This window comes from Nelumbo nucifera, chromosome 2, assembly GCF_055504915.1.
Source record: "Nelumbo nucifera cultivar China Antique chromosome 2, China Antique-T2T, whole genome shotgun sequence".
NCBI lineage: Eukaryota > Viridiplantae > Streptophyta > Magnoliopsida > Proteales > Nelumbonaceae > Nelumbo > Nelumbo nucifera.
In genome coordinates, this window is record NC_142650.1 from 71,940,064 (window position 1) to 71,959,531 (window position 19,468).

Genomic DNA, 19,468 nt, shown 5'->3' on the forward strand with positions numbered 1-19,468 from the left:
TGAATAGAAATCAACCATTGAGCAGTTGGCTGCAATGAAGCTGGATTTTGAGAAGTATGGGAGGCTCCTAAATCACCAGGAAGCTACAGTTTCTTCAGCTCACCCTTCCAACAGTACATCTTCATCGGCTTTTGCTCACTCAGGTACTCGTGCTTCTGCAAATCATGCTTCAGTTTCAGGTAATCATAAAATCCCTTGGATTATCGATTCCGGTGCATCAGACCATATGACCAGTCTATCTAACCCTTTTTGCTCATATCACCTTCTCTCTAGGAAAGAGAAAATATCCCTTGTCGATGGGTCCCTTGCCCCCATCTCTGGTAAAGGTGATATAAAGACCTCTGACACCCTGTTCTTATCTTTTGTTCTTCATGTCCCTAAGCTTAACACAAACCTCTTATCTGTTAGTAGCTTAACAAAGTCCATGAATTGCAGCATAACCTTCTTTCCCACTCATTGTGTTTTTCAGGACCTACAGTCTCAGAGGATGATTGGGAGTGGCCATGAGGCGAACGGAATATACTTGCTAGACACACCGGATCAATCTTTGGGACCACCACATGCAGTTGCCTTAGAGTCAATCGTGTCAGAGTGGTTGAGGTTGCCAGATCCCTCTTGTTTGCATCCCATGTTCCTGTAAAGTTTTGGGGCGATGTTGTTCTTACTGTAACCTTTCTAATCAACCGTATGCCCTCCCGGGTCCTTGGCTTTAAAACTCCTTATAGTCTTCTCTTCCCGGATGAGGATCTCTTTTCACTTCCTCTACGTGTGTTTGGGTGTACTTGCTATGTGCATATTCATAGTCACCAAAGCCACAACTTTGAACCTAAGGCTCATAAGTGTGTGTTTCTGGGATATGCTTCCACACAGAAGGGTTATTGCTGTTTTGATCCAGTTCGTGGCACCAGCTTTGTATCTCGAGATGTCACCTTTGCCGAGTTGACTCCCTTCTATAGTATTCCTCCTGAGGGGGAGAAATCTGATGAGCCCTTTGCTATGTCTCCAGTTGTTCCTCTTCCCATCCCTTGTGAGTCCGATCATGGGGTGTCCACCTCTTCCACTGGACCTACCTCTAATATCCCTGCTCCTCCTCCTCCTCCTGCCTCTTCAAACATGTGCAGGTTGTTTCCACTCCTTCAGAAGAGCATCTTGCCACTCCCATCATTCCTGAGGAAACAAGTCAGCCCTCTACTGACCCATCTCTCACTATCCCAGACCTTGATCTTCCTATTGCTCTTCGCAAGGGGAAGCAGAAGTGAATAGCCCATTGTATCTCCAAACACTTATCTTACAGCCTTCTCTCCCCTTCCTACTACTCCTTTCTTGCCTCAGTTTCTTCCCATGTGATACCCAAGTCTGTACCGGAAGCATTATCTCAAGCTAAATGGCGGGATGCTATGATGACTGAACTTGATGCATTGCATAAGAACCATACCTGGGATATTGTGGACTTGCCGGAAGGGAAGGAACCAGTGGGATGAAAATGGGTGTTTATCATTAAGTATCACTCTGATGGCTCTGTTGAGAGGTTTAAGGCTCGGTTGGTTGCTAAGGGTTACACCCAAATGTATGGCATTGACTATCTTGAGACATTTGCTCCTGTTGCTAAGATGACTTCAATCAGGGTTTTACTTTCTCTAGCAGCTACTTTTGACTGGCCCCTACACCAGTTTGATGTTAAAAATGCCTTTTTGAATGGAGACATGCATGAAGAGGTATATATGTCTCTACCTCCAGGAGTGTATGGGAAATAAATGAAAGGCAAGGTGTGTAAACTACACAAATCTCTTTATGGTCTCAAACAATCTCCTCGGGCTTGGTTTGAGAGATTTCGGGCTGCTCGTCTCCTTTGGCTACATTCAAACACAATCTGATCATACACTGTTCTTGAAGAGAAATGACTCTCTGGTGACCTTCTTGATTGTATATGTTGATGACATTGTAGTCAGGGGTAATGACATTGAAGAGGCCAATAAACTAAAAGGATTTCTCAACTCTGAATTTGAAATCAAAGACTTGGGAGATCTTCAGTATTTCTTGGGCATTGAAATTGCTCGATCTAAGGATGGTATCTTCATATCTCAGCGCAAATATGTCCTTGATCTTCTTGCTGAAACTGGTAAATTTGGAGCTAAACCCATCTCCACTCCCATTGATCCTAATCATAAGCTTTCTGCCACAGATGGTGAACCTTTGTCTGATAAGGGAGTGTTTCAGAGACTGCTTGGGGAGTTGTTATACCTTTGCATGACTCGGCCAGATATTTCCTATCCAGTAAGTGTTATTAGTCAGTTTATGCATTCTCCTAGAGATACTCATCTAGCTGCTGCAGAAAGGGTTCTGTGCTACTTGAAAGGTACTCCAGGGAAAGGTATTCTATTTGCTAAGCATGGTCACATGAAGCTGGAAGCCTTTACTGATGCAGATTGGGCAGGATGTATTGATGACAGAAGGTCCACCTCTGGTTATTGTGCTCTGGTTACTGGGAATATTGTGTCTTGGAGGAGTAAGAAACAATCAGTAATTGCTAGATCCTCAGCTGAAGCAGAATACAGGGCAAAGGCTCATGGTGTGTCAGAATTACAATGGCTACGATCCCTTCTAGAGGAATTGGGGGTGGACTACGAGAAACCAATGATGCTCTATTGTGACAACCAAGCTGCTATCAACATTGTACATAATCCTGTTCAACATGATAGAACTAAGCACATTGAGGTTGATAGGCATTTCAAAAGGGAAAGAGTCTCTTCAGGAGAAGTTTGTTTACCATTCATCACATTAGAAGAGCAACTAGCTAATATCTTGACCAAGGGAGTTCCAAGGGGGAAATAGACACTATATATAAGCAAGTTGGGCATGATTAACATCTATGCTCAGCTTGAGGGGGAGTGTAAAGAGACTGGGCCGAATGGGCCCTAACAGCCACTCTTGTAATATCCTTTATTTTATGTTGATGGACCACACTTAATGGGCCTGTTATTTATTCTTGTTTTATTTTCTTTATGTAACTGCCAAGCTGGCCGCCCACTTAAGGGCATTCTTGTCATCATCAAATTTTTAGATCTTAATAAAATAGGGTTAGAGGAGAATGGAGAATAATAAGACTCCTTCTTCTCTTACCTCTTCTCTTCGTCATCTTCTTCTCTTGTACAACTATTCAGACCTGTTTCATTCTACTAACCACTAAGTTTAATCTTGATATTAGAGGACTGATTTACATCTTCAGTGTTGGAACCCAAACACTCCCTCCGAACCCAACTATGGGAGTGGAGCAGGCCACCACCAATCAGCATTTCACTAGAAGACAAAAAGGGTAGTGTGACACGCGGCAGAGCCCCCAGAGTTAGTTACACTCAGAGCCTTCCAGAATTAGTTGCACTGCCACCAGAAGATATTCTCTCCATGATTGCACACATGTAGGCCAGCTATATAAGGCCCTGATCATGTAATAAGCAGTGTGAATGAATATCTCTTTTATCTCTCTCACTCTGAGTCATTTTCTTCCTACCCTTCCCTCTCTTCTCTCCTTCATCATCTGTTTCAAGAGGTTAAGCCACCCTCGAAGGGGCTTCCGAGGTGAGCGGTAACTCATCAATTGGTATCAGAGCCAGGCTATCCAGATCACAGGCTTCACGATGCCACAGACATGTTCCTCTACCATGGATGATAGGGTCGACCAGCTTGAGGTTGGATTCCACCAGGTGTTGAACGAACTCAGGGAACTCAAAGTGGTCGTCTCAAGCTTCGCCTCTCAGCAACAATCCGGCGAGACTAGTCACCCAACAGGAGCGGAAGCCTCTGCTTCCAGCAGCCAAAGAATAGGGTATTACCCCACTAGAAAAGTCACTAGGATCAACTTTCCCAACTATTCTGGTGGAGATCCCATTCCTTGGATCTTCAAAGCAGAAAGACTTTTTGAATACCACGAAACTCCCACACACCAACGTGTCTCCATCGCTTCCATTCATCTAGAAGGAGACACGATTCTATGGCTCCAGTGGTATCGCCAAAATCATCCCCAGGTAACATGGGCGGAATTCAATGAAGCTTTGTGCATCCGTTTTGGGCCGACGGCATTCGTGGACTACAATGAGCTTATCACTCGGTTGAGGCAGACTAGAATGGTAGCAGAGTACCAGCTCGAGTTCTAGCGAATGGCGACCAGGGTACACGGCTGACCGAAGAAAGCCTTAGTAGGATGTTTTGTGGGAGGCCTCAAAGAGGATATCTGTCTGGAGGTGAGGGCTCTTCGTCCGACAACTGTCATGGCTGCAGTGGGATTGGCTTGCCTGCAAGAAGAAAAAATCAACAACCTACACAGAGCCAGCAAACCGACCTACCCGAATGTGAGGACTCCTCCACGGGTCGATCAGCAGCCCATGAAACAAGTTGGGGGTCATCAGAAGCCCATCTTGCCCCAGCCCACTATGCCCTTCAAACGTCTCTCATGGGCTGAGATGCAGGCCCGACGCGAGAAAGGCCTTTGTTATAACTGTGATGATAAGTTTGGACCGGGCCATAAATGCCGGGTCCAGCGGGTGTTTCTCCTACAGACAGAGGAAGAGCTGGAAGAGACAGAACCAGAGCACTTAAATGACTGTGAACTGATTCCAGACGAACCAGAACCTGACGGGGCCGAGATCTCCTTACACGCCCTCCTCATGGGCCTCAACTCTCTTCAGTCCATGCGAGTAGAAGGAAGATTGGTTGGCTGGACCGTGATGATTTTGATTGACAGTGGCTCTACCCTGAATTTCATCACTTGTCGTTTGGCAAAGCAACTAGGTATGACTATACAACCCACTCCTCTCTTTTCGATCCATGTGGCTAATGGGAGTCAGATGTCATGTAATGGTGTATGTACGAAGGAAAAAAATCCTCATACAGGGCCATAATTTCGTGGTGGATCTCCACCCATTGGATTTCTCGGGGGCTGATATTATTTGGGGATTCATTTGTTGTGTGGCCTGGGCCCGGCTCTTTGTGATTGGGCCAAAATGACTATGGATTTTCACCAGGATGGCCAAACTTGTCATTTACAAGGGGTGTGGCCCCCTAGTCCCCAAGGTGACACTTTAGCCTCCATGATACGGGCCACCAAGGATGCTGGACAACCCTTATTTATGCACTTAGGCATCTGGCCCACAGTCCCAATTTTGGACAACCAGGGTTGTGTCCACCCCACAGGAGCCCAACACGAGGCCTTACGATCGATACTCGATCAGTTTGGCGTCGTATTCAAGGAACCGAACCAATTACCTCCACCCCAGACTCATGATCATCAGATACCTCTCTTACCAGGTTCTAAACCGGCCAATGTGAGGCCATATAGATACCCTTACTTCTAGAAGTTGGAAATTGAGAAGGCAGTGAGAGAACTACTGGAAAAGGGGCATATACAGACCAGCACCAGCCCTTTTTCATCCCCTGTATTCCTAGTGAAGAAGAAGGATGGTAGTTGGCGCTTTTGCATAGATTACCGGGCCTTGAATTAGATTACAGTGAAGGACAAGTTTCTTATACCCCTCATTGATGAACTGTTGGACAAGTTAGGAGAGGCACGAGTGTTCTCCAAATTAGACCTGCGGTCCGGGTATCATCAGATTCGGGTCCACTAGGCTGACATCCACAAGACGGCCTTTAGGACCCATGATGGCCATTATGAGTTTTTGGTTATGCCTTTTGGACTCACCAACGCCCCCTCCACCTTTCAGACCCTCATGAATGACATCTTCAGGCCATTCCTAATGCGATTTATTCTGGTGTTTCTCGATGATATTCTGGTATACAACAGGGATTAGGACACACATATGGAACATCTGAAACTCACCCTCACAACTCTAAGGGGGCACCAGTTACATGCCAAAATGAGAAAGTGTTCCTTTGGACAAGGACAAATTCAATACTTAGAACATGTGGTTGCAGCAGGGCGGGTCATGGCAGACCCAGAAAAGGTAGACGCCATCCAAAAGTGGCCCAAGCCCACTACTGTAAAGGCTCTACGGGGCTTTCTTGGGCTTATCGGATATTATAGGCGCTTCATTAAGGGGTATGGGCTTATGGCCGCCCCTCCAACGCGTCTATTAAAGAAGGATTCCTTCGGTTGGGCTGATAATGCCCAATAGGCTTTTGAAGACTTGAAGATAGCAGTTTCTAGCCCTCCAGTCCTCACTCTTCCAGACTTCTCTCAGCCCTTTGAAATAGAATGTGATGCATCGGGTGTAGGAATAGGGGCCGTCTTGATGCAGAAAGGGCAGCCCATTGCTTATTTCAGCAAGGCTCTCTCAGTAGCTCACCAAAGTCAGTCCACTTATGTCAAAGAAATGATGGTTGTGGTAATGGTAGTGCAAAAGTGGCGTGCATACCTATTGGGACGCCAATTTGTTATAAGGACAGACCAACGAAGTACATAGCAGAGCAAAGGGTGCACACCCCGGAGCAGCAAAAATGGCTTAGTAAACTGATGGCTTTGACTACCTCATAGAATATAAGCCTAGGCCTGCAAACAGAGTAGCTGATGCCTTGTCACGAGTGGAAGAGTTAGCCCATTTGACCTGTTCTCAGCCCAATATTCCTTTGTTTGAAGCTATACGGCAAGAAGCCAGGTCTGATCCGCAACTGCTGGATATTAGAGATAAGTGGAGTCGAGACCCTTCGCAAGTTGCTGGTTACCAAATTGTGGGGCCTGATCTTTTCTTTAGGGGCCGGTTTGTTGTTGCCCAGAATTCAGCCCACAAAGCTGAACTGCTAAGGTTGTTTCATGACTCCGCCTTGGGGGGACGCTCAGGGGTGCTACGGACCCTAAAGAGGCTCAACAGCCACTATCATTGGGTAGGAATGCGTAAGGATGTATTGCACTATGTATCCGAATGCCAAACCTGCCAACAACAAAAATACTCCTCACAGTCTCCCACTGGCCTTCTACAACCCCTCAAGATTGCAGAGCAAGTGTGGGAAGACCTCTCCATGGACTTCATCATGGGTCTTCCTCGTTCTGCAGGAAAGGAGGTGATCATGGTAGTGGTTGACCGTCTAACCAAGTACAGCCATTTCTCTGCATTACCTCACCCTTACACTGCAGCAATGGTGGCTGACATCTTCATATGGGACATCACCAAGCTGCATGGAACCCCAAGACCCATTGTCTCAGATCGGGCCCTGCCTTCCTGAGTTCATTCTGGAAGGAATATTTTCGGCTGCAAGGAACCCAACTACACCCCTCCACGAGTTATCACCCGCAGACTGATGGATAGACTGAAGTTCTTAATCGTTGCTTGGAATCCTACCTTAGATGCTTCACAGGGGAGAAGCCTCGACAGTGGGTTCACTGGCTTCCGTGGGCAAAATACTGGTACAATTCGACTTATCAGTCAGCTACTGGAATGACACCCTTCAAAGCTCTATATGGCAAAGAACCCCCTCCCATATTACCTTATGAATATGGGTCATCCAAGGTGGCAGAAGTAGAGACCCGTCTACTTGCGAGAAACAAGATTCTTAGATTGCTTAAGTCCAACTCGACAAAAGCCCAACAGCGAATGAATGCCCACTATGACTCTCACCACCGCCCACTAGAATTTCAGGTGGGTGACTTCGTTTACCTTAAGCTCCAACCTTACTGCCAGATCTCGGTAGTAAGACGGGTTTGGCACAAGCTAGCACCCAGGTATTATGGGCCTTATAAAGTTTTGGAGAGAGTGGGCCTTGTTGCTTACCGGTGGGACCTCCCTGCAACCTCAAAGCTTCATCCAGTGTTTCACATCTCACTTCTTAAGAAGGCGATGGGAAATCATACTCCTGTCTCATCCAACTTGCCCCAATTCACTGAAGAAGGGGACACTGACACGGAGCCTATCAGAATTGTGGATTTCCGTTGGGTTCGACGAGGTGGTCAGGTTGTGCCAGAAGCCAAGGTAGAATGGGTTGGGCTTCCTCCAGATGACGCCACTTGGGAACCTTATCTAAGGCTGAACGAGAGGTTTCCGAACCTAGACCTTGAGGGCAAGGTCAATGCTAAGGGGGGGAGGAATTGTTGGAACCCAAACACTCCCTCCGAACCCAACTATGGGAGTGGAGCAGGCCACCACCAATCAGCATTTCACTAGAAGACAGAAAGGGTGGTGTGACATGCGGCAGAGCCCCCAGAGTTAGTTACACTCAGAGCCTTCCAGAATTAGTTACACTGCCACCAGAAGATATTCTCTCCATGATTGCACACATGTAGGCCAGCTATATAAGGCCCTGATCATGTAATAAGCAGTGTGAATGAATATCTCTTTTATCTCCCTCTCTCTGTGAGTCATTTTCTTCCTACCCTTTCCTCTCTTCTCTCCTTCATCTTCTGTTTCAGAAGGTTAAGCCACCCTCGAAGGGGCTCCCGAGGTGAGCGGTAACTCATCAGTCAGGATGATCACACATTGTTTTTAAAAAGAAAAGGTGAGTTGGTTGCCATTTTGATCCTGTAAGTTGATGATTTTGTGATTACAGGGAGGTTTGAAGTAAAAGATCTTTGTCCTTTGAAATACTTCATTGGCATTGAAGTTGCTCAATCTGATAAGGGTGTCTTCATCTCTCAAAGGAAGTATATCCTTGACCTGTTGAAGGACACTAGGAAACTAGGATATAAACCTAAACCAGTTGATAGCCCTACGGATCCAAGTCATAAACTTGGGTATTACGAGGGAAAGAAAGTTTTGGATGTTCATCAATACTAGAGACTTATTAGGTGACTGTTATATCTTTCCATGACAAGACTAGATATATTGCTTTTGCTGTGTTTATACAGATTCAATACATGCACTCACCAAGACCCTCTCACTTTAAGGTAGCCGAGAGAATTATCTCACCTACTTAAAAAGATACCTGTGTAGGGGTCTCCTCTTCACTAAGCAGGGTCATACTAAGGTGGAAGGCTATACTGATGCGGCCTGGGCTAGTTCTGTAACAGTCTGTGGTATTAAAGTCAGGTGCAAAAGCCAAGTATAGAGCTATGTCCCAAGGAGTTTCTGAACTTTCGTAGTTGAAGAATCTCCTTACTGAGTTGGGTGTGTGGAGTTCAGAACCTATGTCATTGTATTGTGATAACAAGGCTACAATCGGCACTGTACACAATCCAGTTTCCCATGAGCGGACCAAACACATTGAGATTGACAAACACTTCATTTATGAAAGAGTGGACAGTGGGTGAAATTTGTATACCTTTTGTTGAATCAAAAGACCAAGTGGCTGGTGTATTCACAAAAGGTCGGCCTACCCTGTGGCATGATGAGTTACGTAACAAGTTGGGTATGAAAGATACCTACAACCAACTTGAGGGGGAGTGCTGTGAGAGGTGTTTATATACAGTGTATTTGGTACAAGAGGTTTCCTATAATTCTCTTACATTTAGGGACCTCTCTATATAATATTTAATTTTAGTAATATTAAAGGGAACAGTGGGAGCTGCCACTGACACTATGAGATCATTCTTCCAATTCTGACTTTCTCTCTTCTTTTCTCTCCTTTCTCCTGGGTTATCTTTGACAGATTACACTCCCCAAGCACCTAAAATACAGAAAAGAAAACTACAGTATTCTTCCAATTCTGACATTCTCCCTTCTTTTCTCTCCTCTCTCCTAGGTTCTCTTTGACAATTACACTTCCCATGCACCTAAAACACAGTAGAGTTAGGAGTTCTTTGTAGCCACTAGTGATCTAGCCTCTCTAATATAATGACAATACACAGATGGAACCTAACCTCCATCCCCTCATCCAGCCAACCACCACACCAACCTCCTGTGTGCTATGCATCTAAAGATACAAGAATATAGAGGTAACTATTTTTCAATTAGCCAACACATCACTACATCAAAAACCTATTTTCCATATCCTAAATGTTAATCATTAATTATAATTCAATATAGAGGTAACTATTTTTCCTTTTATTTTTCCAATTATTAACATGGTATTATATGCATATTCTCCTGAATGGAAATTCAGGAAACCATTTCTATAGAACCATATAGTTTCAAGAGAAAAATATTTACATGTTCATGCTTGCTACAATCAATGAACGGAAAATAGTACAACAGATACGTACAAGAAGTATAGAGATAACAAGTCAGGCCGCAATACAACAGAAATATAAACTTAATCTATATCAAGGGCAAGAAAGTTCTTTAATATGTATAAGATATCAAATAGTAAACTAGTAGGAGGAAGACTATTTATGAAACTTCTGAAATCCATTTCAATTCCTATTAGTGGACTTATGTTGGAAACAATGTTTTAAAACACGGAGGCATGACACAAGGCATTCCACTACCTAGAGGTGTGAGACGTAGTTCAGAACGTAAGAGGCATAAGCCTTCCAAACACAAGGACGTGTAAGCCTTCTAAAGAGGGAGGGGAGATGAGGAGACAAAAGGAGGAGGAAGAAGAATCTCATTTTTCTTTATTTTTAATAAAATTCTTTTATATTAAGAAGAATGAAGATGCATAGCACTAGTTGAGAGGGGGGGATCTTGTCGAAGCGGAGGCGAGCGAGCGAAGCAAGACCTCCCAAACAGAAAAAAATGGGACTGAAATGAAAAGGGGGGCTGTGGGGTCTAGGGACTCTGCCCCCGGCCCACTTTCCTTCCCATTATCAATTCTTCCCTTCCCTTTCCTTTTCTTTTTCTCTTTTTTTTCTTCTCTTTCATTCTTTTTCTTTCCCTTCCCTTTCTTTTCCTTTCCTTTCCTTTTTTTATTTTTTATTTTTTTCTCTCTTTTTACATGAGGTTTGCACGAGGTGTATGCCTCCGTTGAAGTCATTTTCTTATTCAAATAATTTGTAATAAGTGGGCTAGCTAGTCTACTAGCCAAATCATTAAAATTATAAAAAATTATCCCGTATGGGAGTTCCTCCTCTTAAGTGTGGAGTTCTCTCTCTTTAAGTGAGGAGGTCCTTCTCTTTAAGTGGGAGGGACAGGTGTCCTTCACCTAGGAGGAGGGGGTAGTTACATAACCACCCCACTCCCTATTTAAGCTCCTTAAGGGGAAGCTAGAAGCAAACACACAGAGAGACTCTTCGGAGAAAATTTTCACAAGAGATTCTTAAGAAAAGCAAAGATAAGGAGAGAACAAAAGAGAAGTGCTCAAGAGAAGGCAAGGAAAGAAAAGTCTCACTAATACAGGAAGAGAAAAGGAAAGTCCTCTCCGTGAATACTTTTGAGAAAGGAAAAAGAGGGAAAAATAAACCATCTACAACCAGGTGCCTTTACTTGGTTGATTATGGTCCCTCTTTCAAGACAAAGTTAGGGATTAAACCATCTACAGTATAATTCTTGAAGACTGATTATGGTTCCCCTCAAATGAAAATGAAGAGTAGGGGGGAATAAACCATCTACAACCAGGTGCCTCTACTTGGTTGATTATGGTCCCTCTTTCAAGACAAAGTTAAGGAGTAAACCATCTACAGTCTAAATCTCAAAGGCTGATTATGGTTTCCTTCAAATGAAAATGAAGAGCGGAGGGATGAAAATCGTCTACAATCAAATATTCAATTTGATTGACTACGGTTCCCTTTTTGTATGCAAAATTCCAAGGAATAAGGCTGTCTACAATCAGAATTTCATCTGATTGACTACAACTTATTATGAAGAAAGGAGTGAGAAGGAAATTTTCTTTGTATTAAAGAAAAGAGAAATGTATTGTTGTATAGTTTCTCAATTGTATTTTCTTTTTCTTTCTTCTCATTCTTGTACACCTGATGTAAAGGAAAAGAAAATGAAAAGTTCCTTTTTAAGTATCCTATTGTTCTTTTCTTTTGTTCTATGCATTCATTTCTCCAAGTCAGAATCAAAAGGTGTTCTCTACTTTCTTGTGGGAATGTAATTAAGGGGAACAATCCGTATGATTCCTTGAATGGGCCTTACCTAAAATAATAAAAACTCAATCACTTGATTGAGTGAATTATGTTGCATGAGAATTTATTAAAATTTTCACACCAACAGCCTCAGAGGTGTCAGCGCCTCTGGCATACACCTCAAGGTGTTTTTGAGGTGCCTCACCTGGAGGCACACCTCCAGGCATATGCCTCCCACGCCTTTTAAAACACTGGTTCGAAGAGAGATCAATAAATATAAGCAATGGGATTTCAATATTACAATGAATCAAAAAAATCACGATATACATAGAATAATTTAACAAGTCTTAGTTTCCTCGCATGTTTAAATTCAACATCATGAGGAAAGTAGCATGCTTTCAGAACAAGAAAGAGAAATTAGTTAAAAAATGGACCTTTTACTTTGTCGGTGAATCATCCAAAAAGATGTAATATGATCATAAGATAAAATATCCAGAAGCAGAATGTGGTCCTGCAGTAAAACCAAGATATAAGATACATGAAGTGGGAACCATCTTCAGAACATGCAATAAGAGCAACCAATTGCACACTGAAGATCAAAGTTTTAATTACCTTTTCCAAAACCCAACCCCCTTGGACAAATAATGTAAGATAAATAGGTTTCCGTATATCTGCTGAATAAATATGTACGCTATTGCGGGATGAAATAATTCCATGTTGCCGCTCAACACTATTCCCTTCTTTTGTTTTCTCCCAGATAGTAAATTCTGCAGGACAAGGAAGTCTATTCTCCAACTTCAGAGGAGAATTGATAGATATTTTCCAATCATAAACAGGTGTATTCAGTTCAGTTTGCAGAACAGAGGCATCTGTTCCAACGCTAAGCCAAAAATACTTTTTACTACCTTGACTGGGGCAACAATATAAGAGAACATCTTTTTTCTCAAGTTGGTTCAACTTAAAAGTAAAAACTGGCAATGTATTTCCTGGCTGCACTTGTCTAGAGAGTGAACTATAATCAGTTAGGGATTGATCATTTCCGTGACCATTGCCAGAACCAAAAGTAGCTGCATAAGCCCAGGAGTATGGGGATCGAGTATATTCAACAAAAGGACGAACTTGCAAGCAAAGGTCAGAATCCCTTGCTGTACTACTCCAAGGTAAAGCGACTGATGTTCCTGGACTAACAACACAAGCAAAATTATTCACGCTATTAGTGTTTTCCTCACTTTGTTGTTGCCTTGTACGGATCCAACGCCTACAGCGCACAAAATCTAGAGGTGATTTTGTGCATGATTTGGAAGTAGTTGGAGGCCACTTTAAACTCTGATAGTCAGGTGCATATGCCCAACCTTCAATATCTACACATTGAGACCTATCGATGGTCCAGGAAGATGTCCATTGCCATCCAGGAGGGATGCTAGGCTCAAAGAAGTCCTTCAAAAAATGATGTGGAAAATCAATTTTTAATGTCACAATATGTTCAAATATGGTATTTAAACCATGAGTCAATATAGATATAAATCTATAAATAGTCTCACCTTAGATGTGTATGAGCAGTCCCTGGTGCTCCAGCATCCTGGATCATTACCACGAAGCCACTTGCTACTCCAACCAGAAATTGGTTGATACCGCTGATTCTCAAAGACCTCTTCTACAACAATGTTACAGCAGCTTGATTTTGAAGCTGAGAGAATATGGCTATGAAGCATAGACTCAGGGCATAGAGACAGATCTATTTTAATATCTGAATCATTTATGACTCTTGAAAGGCCACGGAAGATTGCATGCTTCTTGCCATTCTTCATGACAACTTCCAAGGCAAAGAAGTTTTCTTTCAATGTTTTAGGAACAACAGACACTGGAAGCAATGACCGAATGCTTACCCATGGACCCTTTGGTCCAAGGCCCACCCAGAAACCTACATCTTTATCATTTTCAGTTGCACTTTCAGCCTCCCTTTGAAAGTTTGTAATTGATTTTCTTTCAAAATAAGTTGTAGAAACTACCAAAAATCCACAATCATGCATTCCTTCATTGGTGTTCATTTGACCCTAAAATACAAAACCAATGAATAAGAGAGAATAGATGAACCGGTGTGTGCTGAAACCAATAAATTCACATTTTTACCATTTAAACATATGCTAAAGAAGAATTCAAGCACAACAGAAGGAATGGAACTCACTTTTTTCCTTAAAGGATATGAAATAAGCTTTGGAACATCAGATGGTTGATGCAGCATTCTTACTGAGGATACCTTCTTCAGAGTACTTGCACCATGTCCGATTGGAATAGAAGACGCACCAACAACTTCACCTATAACCACAGCATGTTTTCTATATTTAGATGCCCACTACTAAAAAGCCACATATATCTTATGTTGCACATCCTCAATTGAAACTTATGAGAAGTGTGCTCATTGAATATTGATATTAAATGGACTTCATGGTATTGATCTGACGGTTAATGGGGTAGCATGCTTTGCAATCTCTACATTTTGTTAGATAGCATAAATTTTGTTGTAATTCTATGTTATGGTGCCACAGGGGCACTTTCATCTTTTTATTCTTTTTAAATCTGAGCTGTACTATCACCCTAATATAAAAATAAACCTGGGTGCTGTCAGCCCAAGTTTTTGGAGCCTTTAAATTTTTCTCTCATCTTTATTTCTTTTTCTGTCTCTTTTTTGTCTTTCTTCTTGTTCCTTACTGGACAATATGGTGTCAGAGCACATTACTGGGCATTTGTAGCAACCAGATCTAGTCCTCCCAATTGTCACTTGCCTTTTTTTGGACTGAGAAGGAGGAACACCAAATCATCTTGATCTGATCAGCTTTTTCCTTTCTTTTTTCTTCTCTTGGTTGTTGTATGGACAAAAGTGTTTAATGGTAGCAGCCAAATGCTGTGAGGGAGTTTTTTTGGAGGTGTATACCATCTCTTCCTTGTAACAGTGGATTGTGGGATCCTTTTGTACTGTTCCATTGACATAATATGTGTGCTGTGAGCATATAATGGTTACATTTGGTGTGTGGGACTTTGTAATCAGTGGTGAAGTGAAGTTTTAATTGTTCTCTTGATTCAGCTAGGGATTTATACTCTATTCTTTGGTTATATGTGCTCAGTTTGAGGAGACTTGCTCTGGGATTTGTTTTTGACATTGCAGATGAAGTCCAGCGGAGTTACTTCCCTAGTGCTTGTGCTGTTATTATTCCTTGCTTCATTGACCCTTTTTCTCATTTGTCTAATGGCCACTGAAGATTCAGCTTCCTTTTTGATAAGTAAAGATATCATTAAATTTCAATGAAAACAATAATGATAGGCACTGTTACAAGCATCCCAAAAGGAGGCACGAGATGCAGCCTCCCTATTAATTCAAAGCTAGCACTATAATTACAATTGCGCCCAACACAACTGATCCCTAATTACTCCTTGCTTTGCTAAAACATCAGCCAATGCATTTGCCTCCCTTCCCACCCATTGTATACTTAGATCCATCTGCTGTGTCAAACACTGGAACCTCATTTCATTTCTATAGCATCAAATCACTGATTCTGGAATTCTTAGCCAACCTACCACAACCTTGGAATCCCCTCCAATCACCAAGTTCTCCAAATTCATGTCTTTTGCAATCTGAACACCTTGTAAAAACTGCAAAAAGTTTGGCCTTCATAGAGTCTCCAACCCCCACCGGTCCTGAGTGAAGTGCTAGGATAAACCCTTTCTTATCTCTTATGAATCCTCCAATTCCCGAAGGACCTGGGTTACCTTGGCTGCTCCCATCAAAGTTTAATTTCAGAAAACCTTCAAAAGGAGTTGTCCACACCGACCTTGTTTTAATCTTTTGCACTGAGCGAGATGCCACTAAAGCCCAATTCCTCCAAATATCATCGAAGGAAAACTGTTTAAATAAATCCAGAGTTAATAGCCAATGTATAACCCTGGTCATTATACAGTCCAAAATCTGTTGTTTTCTCCTCTCCTTTTCCTGAAAGGTTCTTGCATTTCTTTCTTCCTATAAAGTCCAAATCACTGCTGCTCTAGTGCATCTCCACATTATTCTTCTCCTTTTTTGGCCAAGCAAAGGTAGAAGGGTCAAACAGTGACTTAATTTCCACTGAAGCTGCAGCTTCTTCCAATGTTAATTCTTTTCAAGGAACTCAAAGTGTAGAGATGGACAGCTTGAGTGTCCCTATGGAGCCGAGACTTACTATGCTGCCCTTACTTCTGTCTGGAAAGAATTAGGTCACTACCAAAACATTGACTGGATGAATGATGATAATGCCAAGACTTATAAGAAGCTTGTATCTCAGCAGAGAGTTTTTGCCATCTTGTTGGGGCTGAAAACTATGAATTAGTAGTTGAGATATTGGGCTGAGCAACTCTAGTTGTTTCTCCTTTTTTGTGTATTTTTCCTGGGCTTTAGTTGTCATGGGCCGAAGGCCCCTTTTTATTATTCATTTTTGCAGCCACTATTCCTTCTTCCACAACTCTTTCTTCTTCCCTTTTCATTCCCTCTCTCCTACTGTTCTACATCCTTTTCTTCTGATTTCTTTGGTTGAAGACACAAATTTGTTGCAGCTTTAGACGACATGGTATCAGAGCAACCCTACACAAGGTTCAAAATATCGATACAGGGTGATACGCCGGAATGGCGTATCGGCCTGTATCATTACTGTTTTCTTTGTTTTTTTTTTATTTTTTCGTATCTAGTTCAGAAGGGCCGGTTTAAGGCCGGTCTACCCCCTGAACCACTGATTGACCCAAAACACCCCCTGTAGGGGCATATCAAGAAGGCCCCGATACAGCCCGATACGAATTGAAATTTTGAACCTTGACCCTACCTTTCTTTTCCTTTTCTTTAATCCCATACACAGCATGTGTGGAGAACTAAGATGGTAATTGATTGGTGATTCATGCAGCCTGGTTGGTAGAAGTTTTTTGGAGAGTTTTACACCAGTTTTGGATGCCCAAGAAGCTTCTTGGAGAGTCAGCCCAAAACCCAAGCTGACTAGAGAAGAATACGGGTTGAGGGTCAAAGGGATCATTCTAGAGTGACACTAAGGGTTTAAAAGATTTCCTGGAGGACCACAGTGAGATCAATCCAAGTTGGTAAGGCTTCTAATTTCACTGGTAGGAGTGACTTAGATTTCTCTATTTCTGCTGGGTTGCCAGGTAGCAAAAAACAGGGTTTTTTGCTTGTTTTCTTCTTCCTGGGTGTTGGAAGATCTTGGTTTGGGGCTCTAGTTGTTTTTATTTGATCAATGGAGCCATGTGGAGTTCAAATAAAGCAAAATAGCAAACTCGAAGTTGGTCCGTGAAGGCCTGTAGAATCTCTACTGGGCACTATGACTATAGTGAGGCTAGATGACACCAATCATTTAGCTTGGTCACAATATGGGAGGATTCATGTTGAAGAGATACCATGGGCTGACTAGTTAGGAATACCATTTTATCTTGTACCTTATAGTACAGTATCTTTTATTCCTGCTTGTATACTTAACTTATTTCTTATTTGTTTTAGAGAAGGGAACAATTATACTATCTCTTTTATGTAATATTTTGATATATAATGCAAATACTTTGGGCGTGTAGAATGTTAGACACACCCATTCAATTTCTCTTGTCTCTTTCAAACCGTCTCCGTCATGGTATCAGAGAATGTTTGAAAGCTCTTCTTTTGCTTCTGTTGCTCTGTTGCTGAAGTTTTTGGTGCCCTTCTAGGGACTGTTTTAATCAGTCCCTCCCACCCTCCCTCACTGGTTTGGTGTTTGGATCATAGCGGGTAGGGTTTCTAGTTTCATCTTCCTGGAATTGATCCTAGACATTCCTTTTTTGGACTGTACTTTAAAAGTGTTGCTCTAGTTCTTTTTATTGCTATTCCCAGACTTCTATCCCCCCCCCTTATATTACTGGTTAGTGTTTGGATCATTGCAGGTAGGATTTCTAGCTTCATCTTCTTGGAATCGATCCTAGACTTTCCTTTTTTGGACTTTCACTTTAAAAGCTTGTTCAATCCTTTCTACTTGTTACAACACTTGCTCTTGGTGTTACTTTTGCTGAAATTGCCTCAGACAGGAGGGAACATTGTCAGTCAAGATTGATGGGAGCAACTATGCTATGTGGAAGTTTCCCTTTCAATTCTATGTTGAGGGCCAAGGTCCTTTGGGTCATGTGGATAGTTTATTGGCCAAGCCTGATGAGTCTAACAACAACGGGAAGCCTGAATATGAAGTGGTTAGATCAAATATTTTGAGCAGGGATACTACCCCAAATCTGGATACTATATTGGGGGAACTTCTTAGGGAAGAAATGAGGCTGGTTACTCATACTACCATCAATGCGAAGCATGCTTCTGGGGATAAAGCTGTCTTCTTTGCAACAACCACACCAGACAAGACCTGATGATTGATGATATGATGAACTACAGGATTTAATATGATGTTCCAATATGTCCAACACAGATTTAAGGATGTCTGAGAAAGTTCTAAGTAGATGAACAAGCAGCATAGGAGACAAAAATTAGAAATAAGGAAATGCATCTTGAGAGAAGCTAATTCTGCTTTACAATGTCAGAACTTTAAGTCTGCTATGCATACCTTTCCCAGCTTTTGCTGATAAATTTGTTACCTCTAGCTCCAACTTAGCCAATCCCTACAGAAGCCATATATAAAAATTTATGCCTGGCTAACAAATTATTTTAAGTTCATCAGCCTTCTATAAATTTACATAATTCAGTGAGAAACAGTTGATTTTGTGGGATGATGACGAAAATAACATTTGTAAGGAAAAATGCTTAGAATTATAGTTGAATCTAAGGGGTAAGGCTATTCCTTGATAAAATGGTAAACTTGGGGTACTGAGCATGAAATCATAGTGTCCGAGTCAGATAGTGTAGCTACTTCAAGCTAAAAAATGTTGTGTTAAGCAGGACTATCATTGCACAATTGTCTTTTTTCAAAACTAGTTAAATTTTTCAAAAATATTGTGCATGAGAAAAGGCAGCAGGAAGGTTTCCTCAATTTGGTATTTTCATGACTTCAGAGGGTTTTCTCAATGAAGGCTTCCACTACTATAGACAGATCATCATTGGCGTTGTTCATGACTGAAGAGGATTTCCTCAATTTGGTGTTTTCAATGGGCAGTCACTATTCTGATCACGTATTGGTTCTTATTCTAATGGGAATCCAGAGAGGAACCTTCTGACATCCAAATGTTCACGTTGTTGCCGCTGAATTCTCTGATCCATGGACAGAGGCTAATAGACTCATTCAACTCATTCCTAAGGTTATCAAGGGGTGGGTAGTAAACCTCAATACTCTAATCACCTTGTTGAAGAGGTAATCTTGGTAAGAGTACAACCCTTGAATGTGTTACCAAATCTCTTTCATTCTATCCAAGAATATAAGATTTCTACCAATCCTTGACTCCATGCTATTCTATAGCCGTGTCATAATTTGTGCTTCTCACTGCACCCGTTGTATAAAAAATGAACATCAGGTCTAGTATTAGTTATGTAAATGTAAGTTTCCTACTTTCCTCTGGCAGTGAGAAACACTTCAACAGACTTAGCCCGACACCTTTCAATTTAATTAAAGTCACTTGAACAGTGAAATAATCTGGGTTCATTATCAGTCCAGATTTGGA

The 19,468-nt window shown here is 42.0% G+C and overlaps 1 protein-coding gene across 4 annotated transcripts in view; it reads right to left on the reverse strand.

Moving 5' to 3' along the window:
* LOC104604129 (uncharacterized) overlaps positions 1–19,468 on the reverse strand; it is a 195,640-nt gene that overhangs the window by 71,150 nt on the left and 105,022 nt on the right. For all 4 annotated transcript variants that reach the window (XM_010268361.3, XM_010268362.3, XM_088899453.1 and 1 more), the window contains 5 exons: positions 18,421–18,475; positions 14,010–14,140; positions 13,366–13,878; positions 12,437–13,261; positions 12,259–12,335 (listed from right to left, as the gene is read on the reverse strand). In XM_010268361.3, coding sequence (XP_010266663.1) covers positions 12,259–12,335; positions 12,437–13,261; positions 13,366–13,878; positions 14,010–14,140; positions 18,421–18,475 — 1,601 coding nt within the window. The remainder of the gene's footprint in view (positions 1–12,258; positions 12,336–12,436; positions 13,262–13,365; positions 13,879–14,009; positions 14,141–18,420; positions 18,476–19,468) is intronic.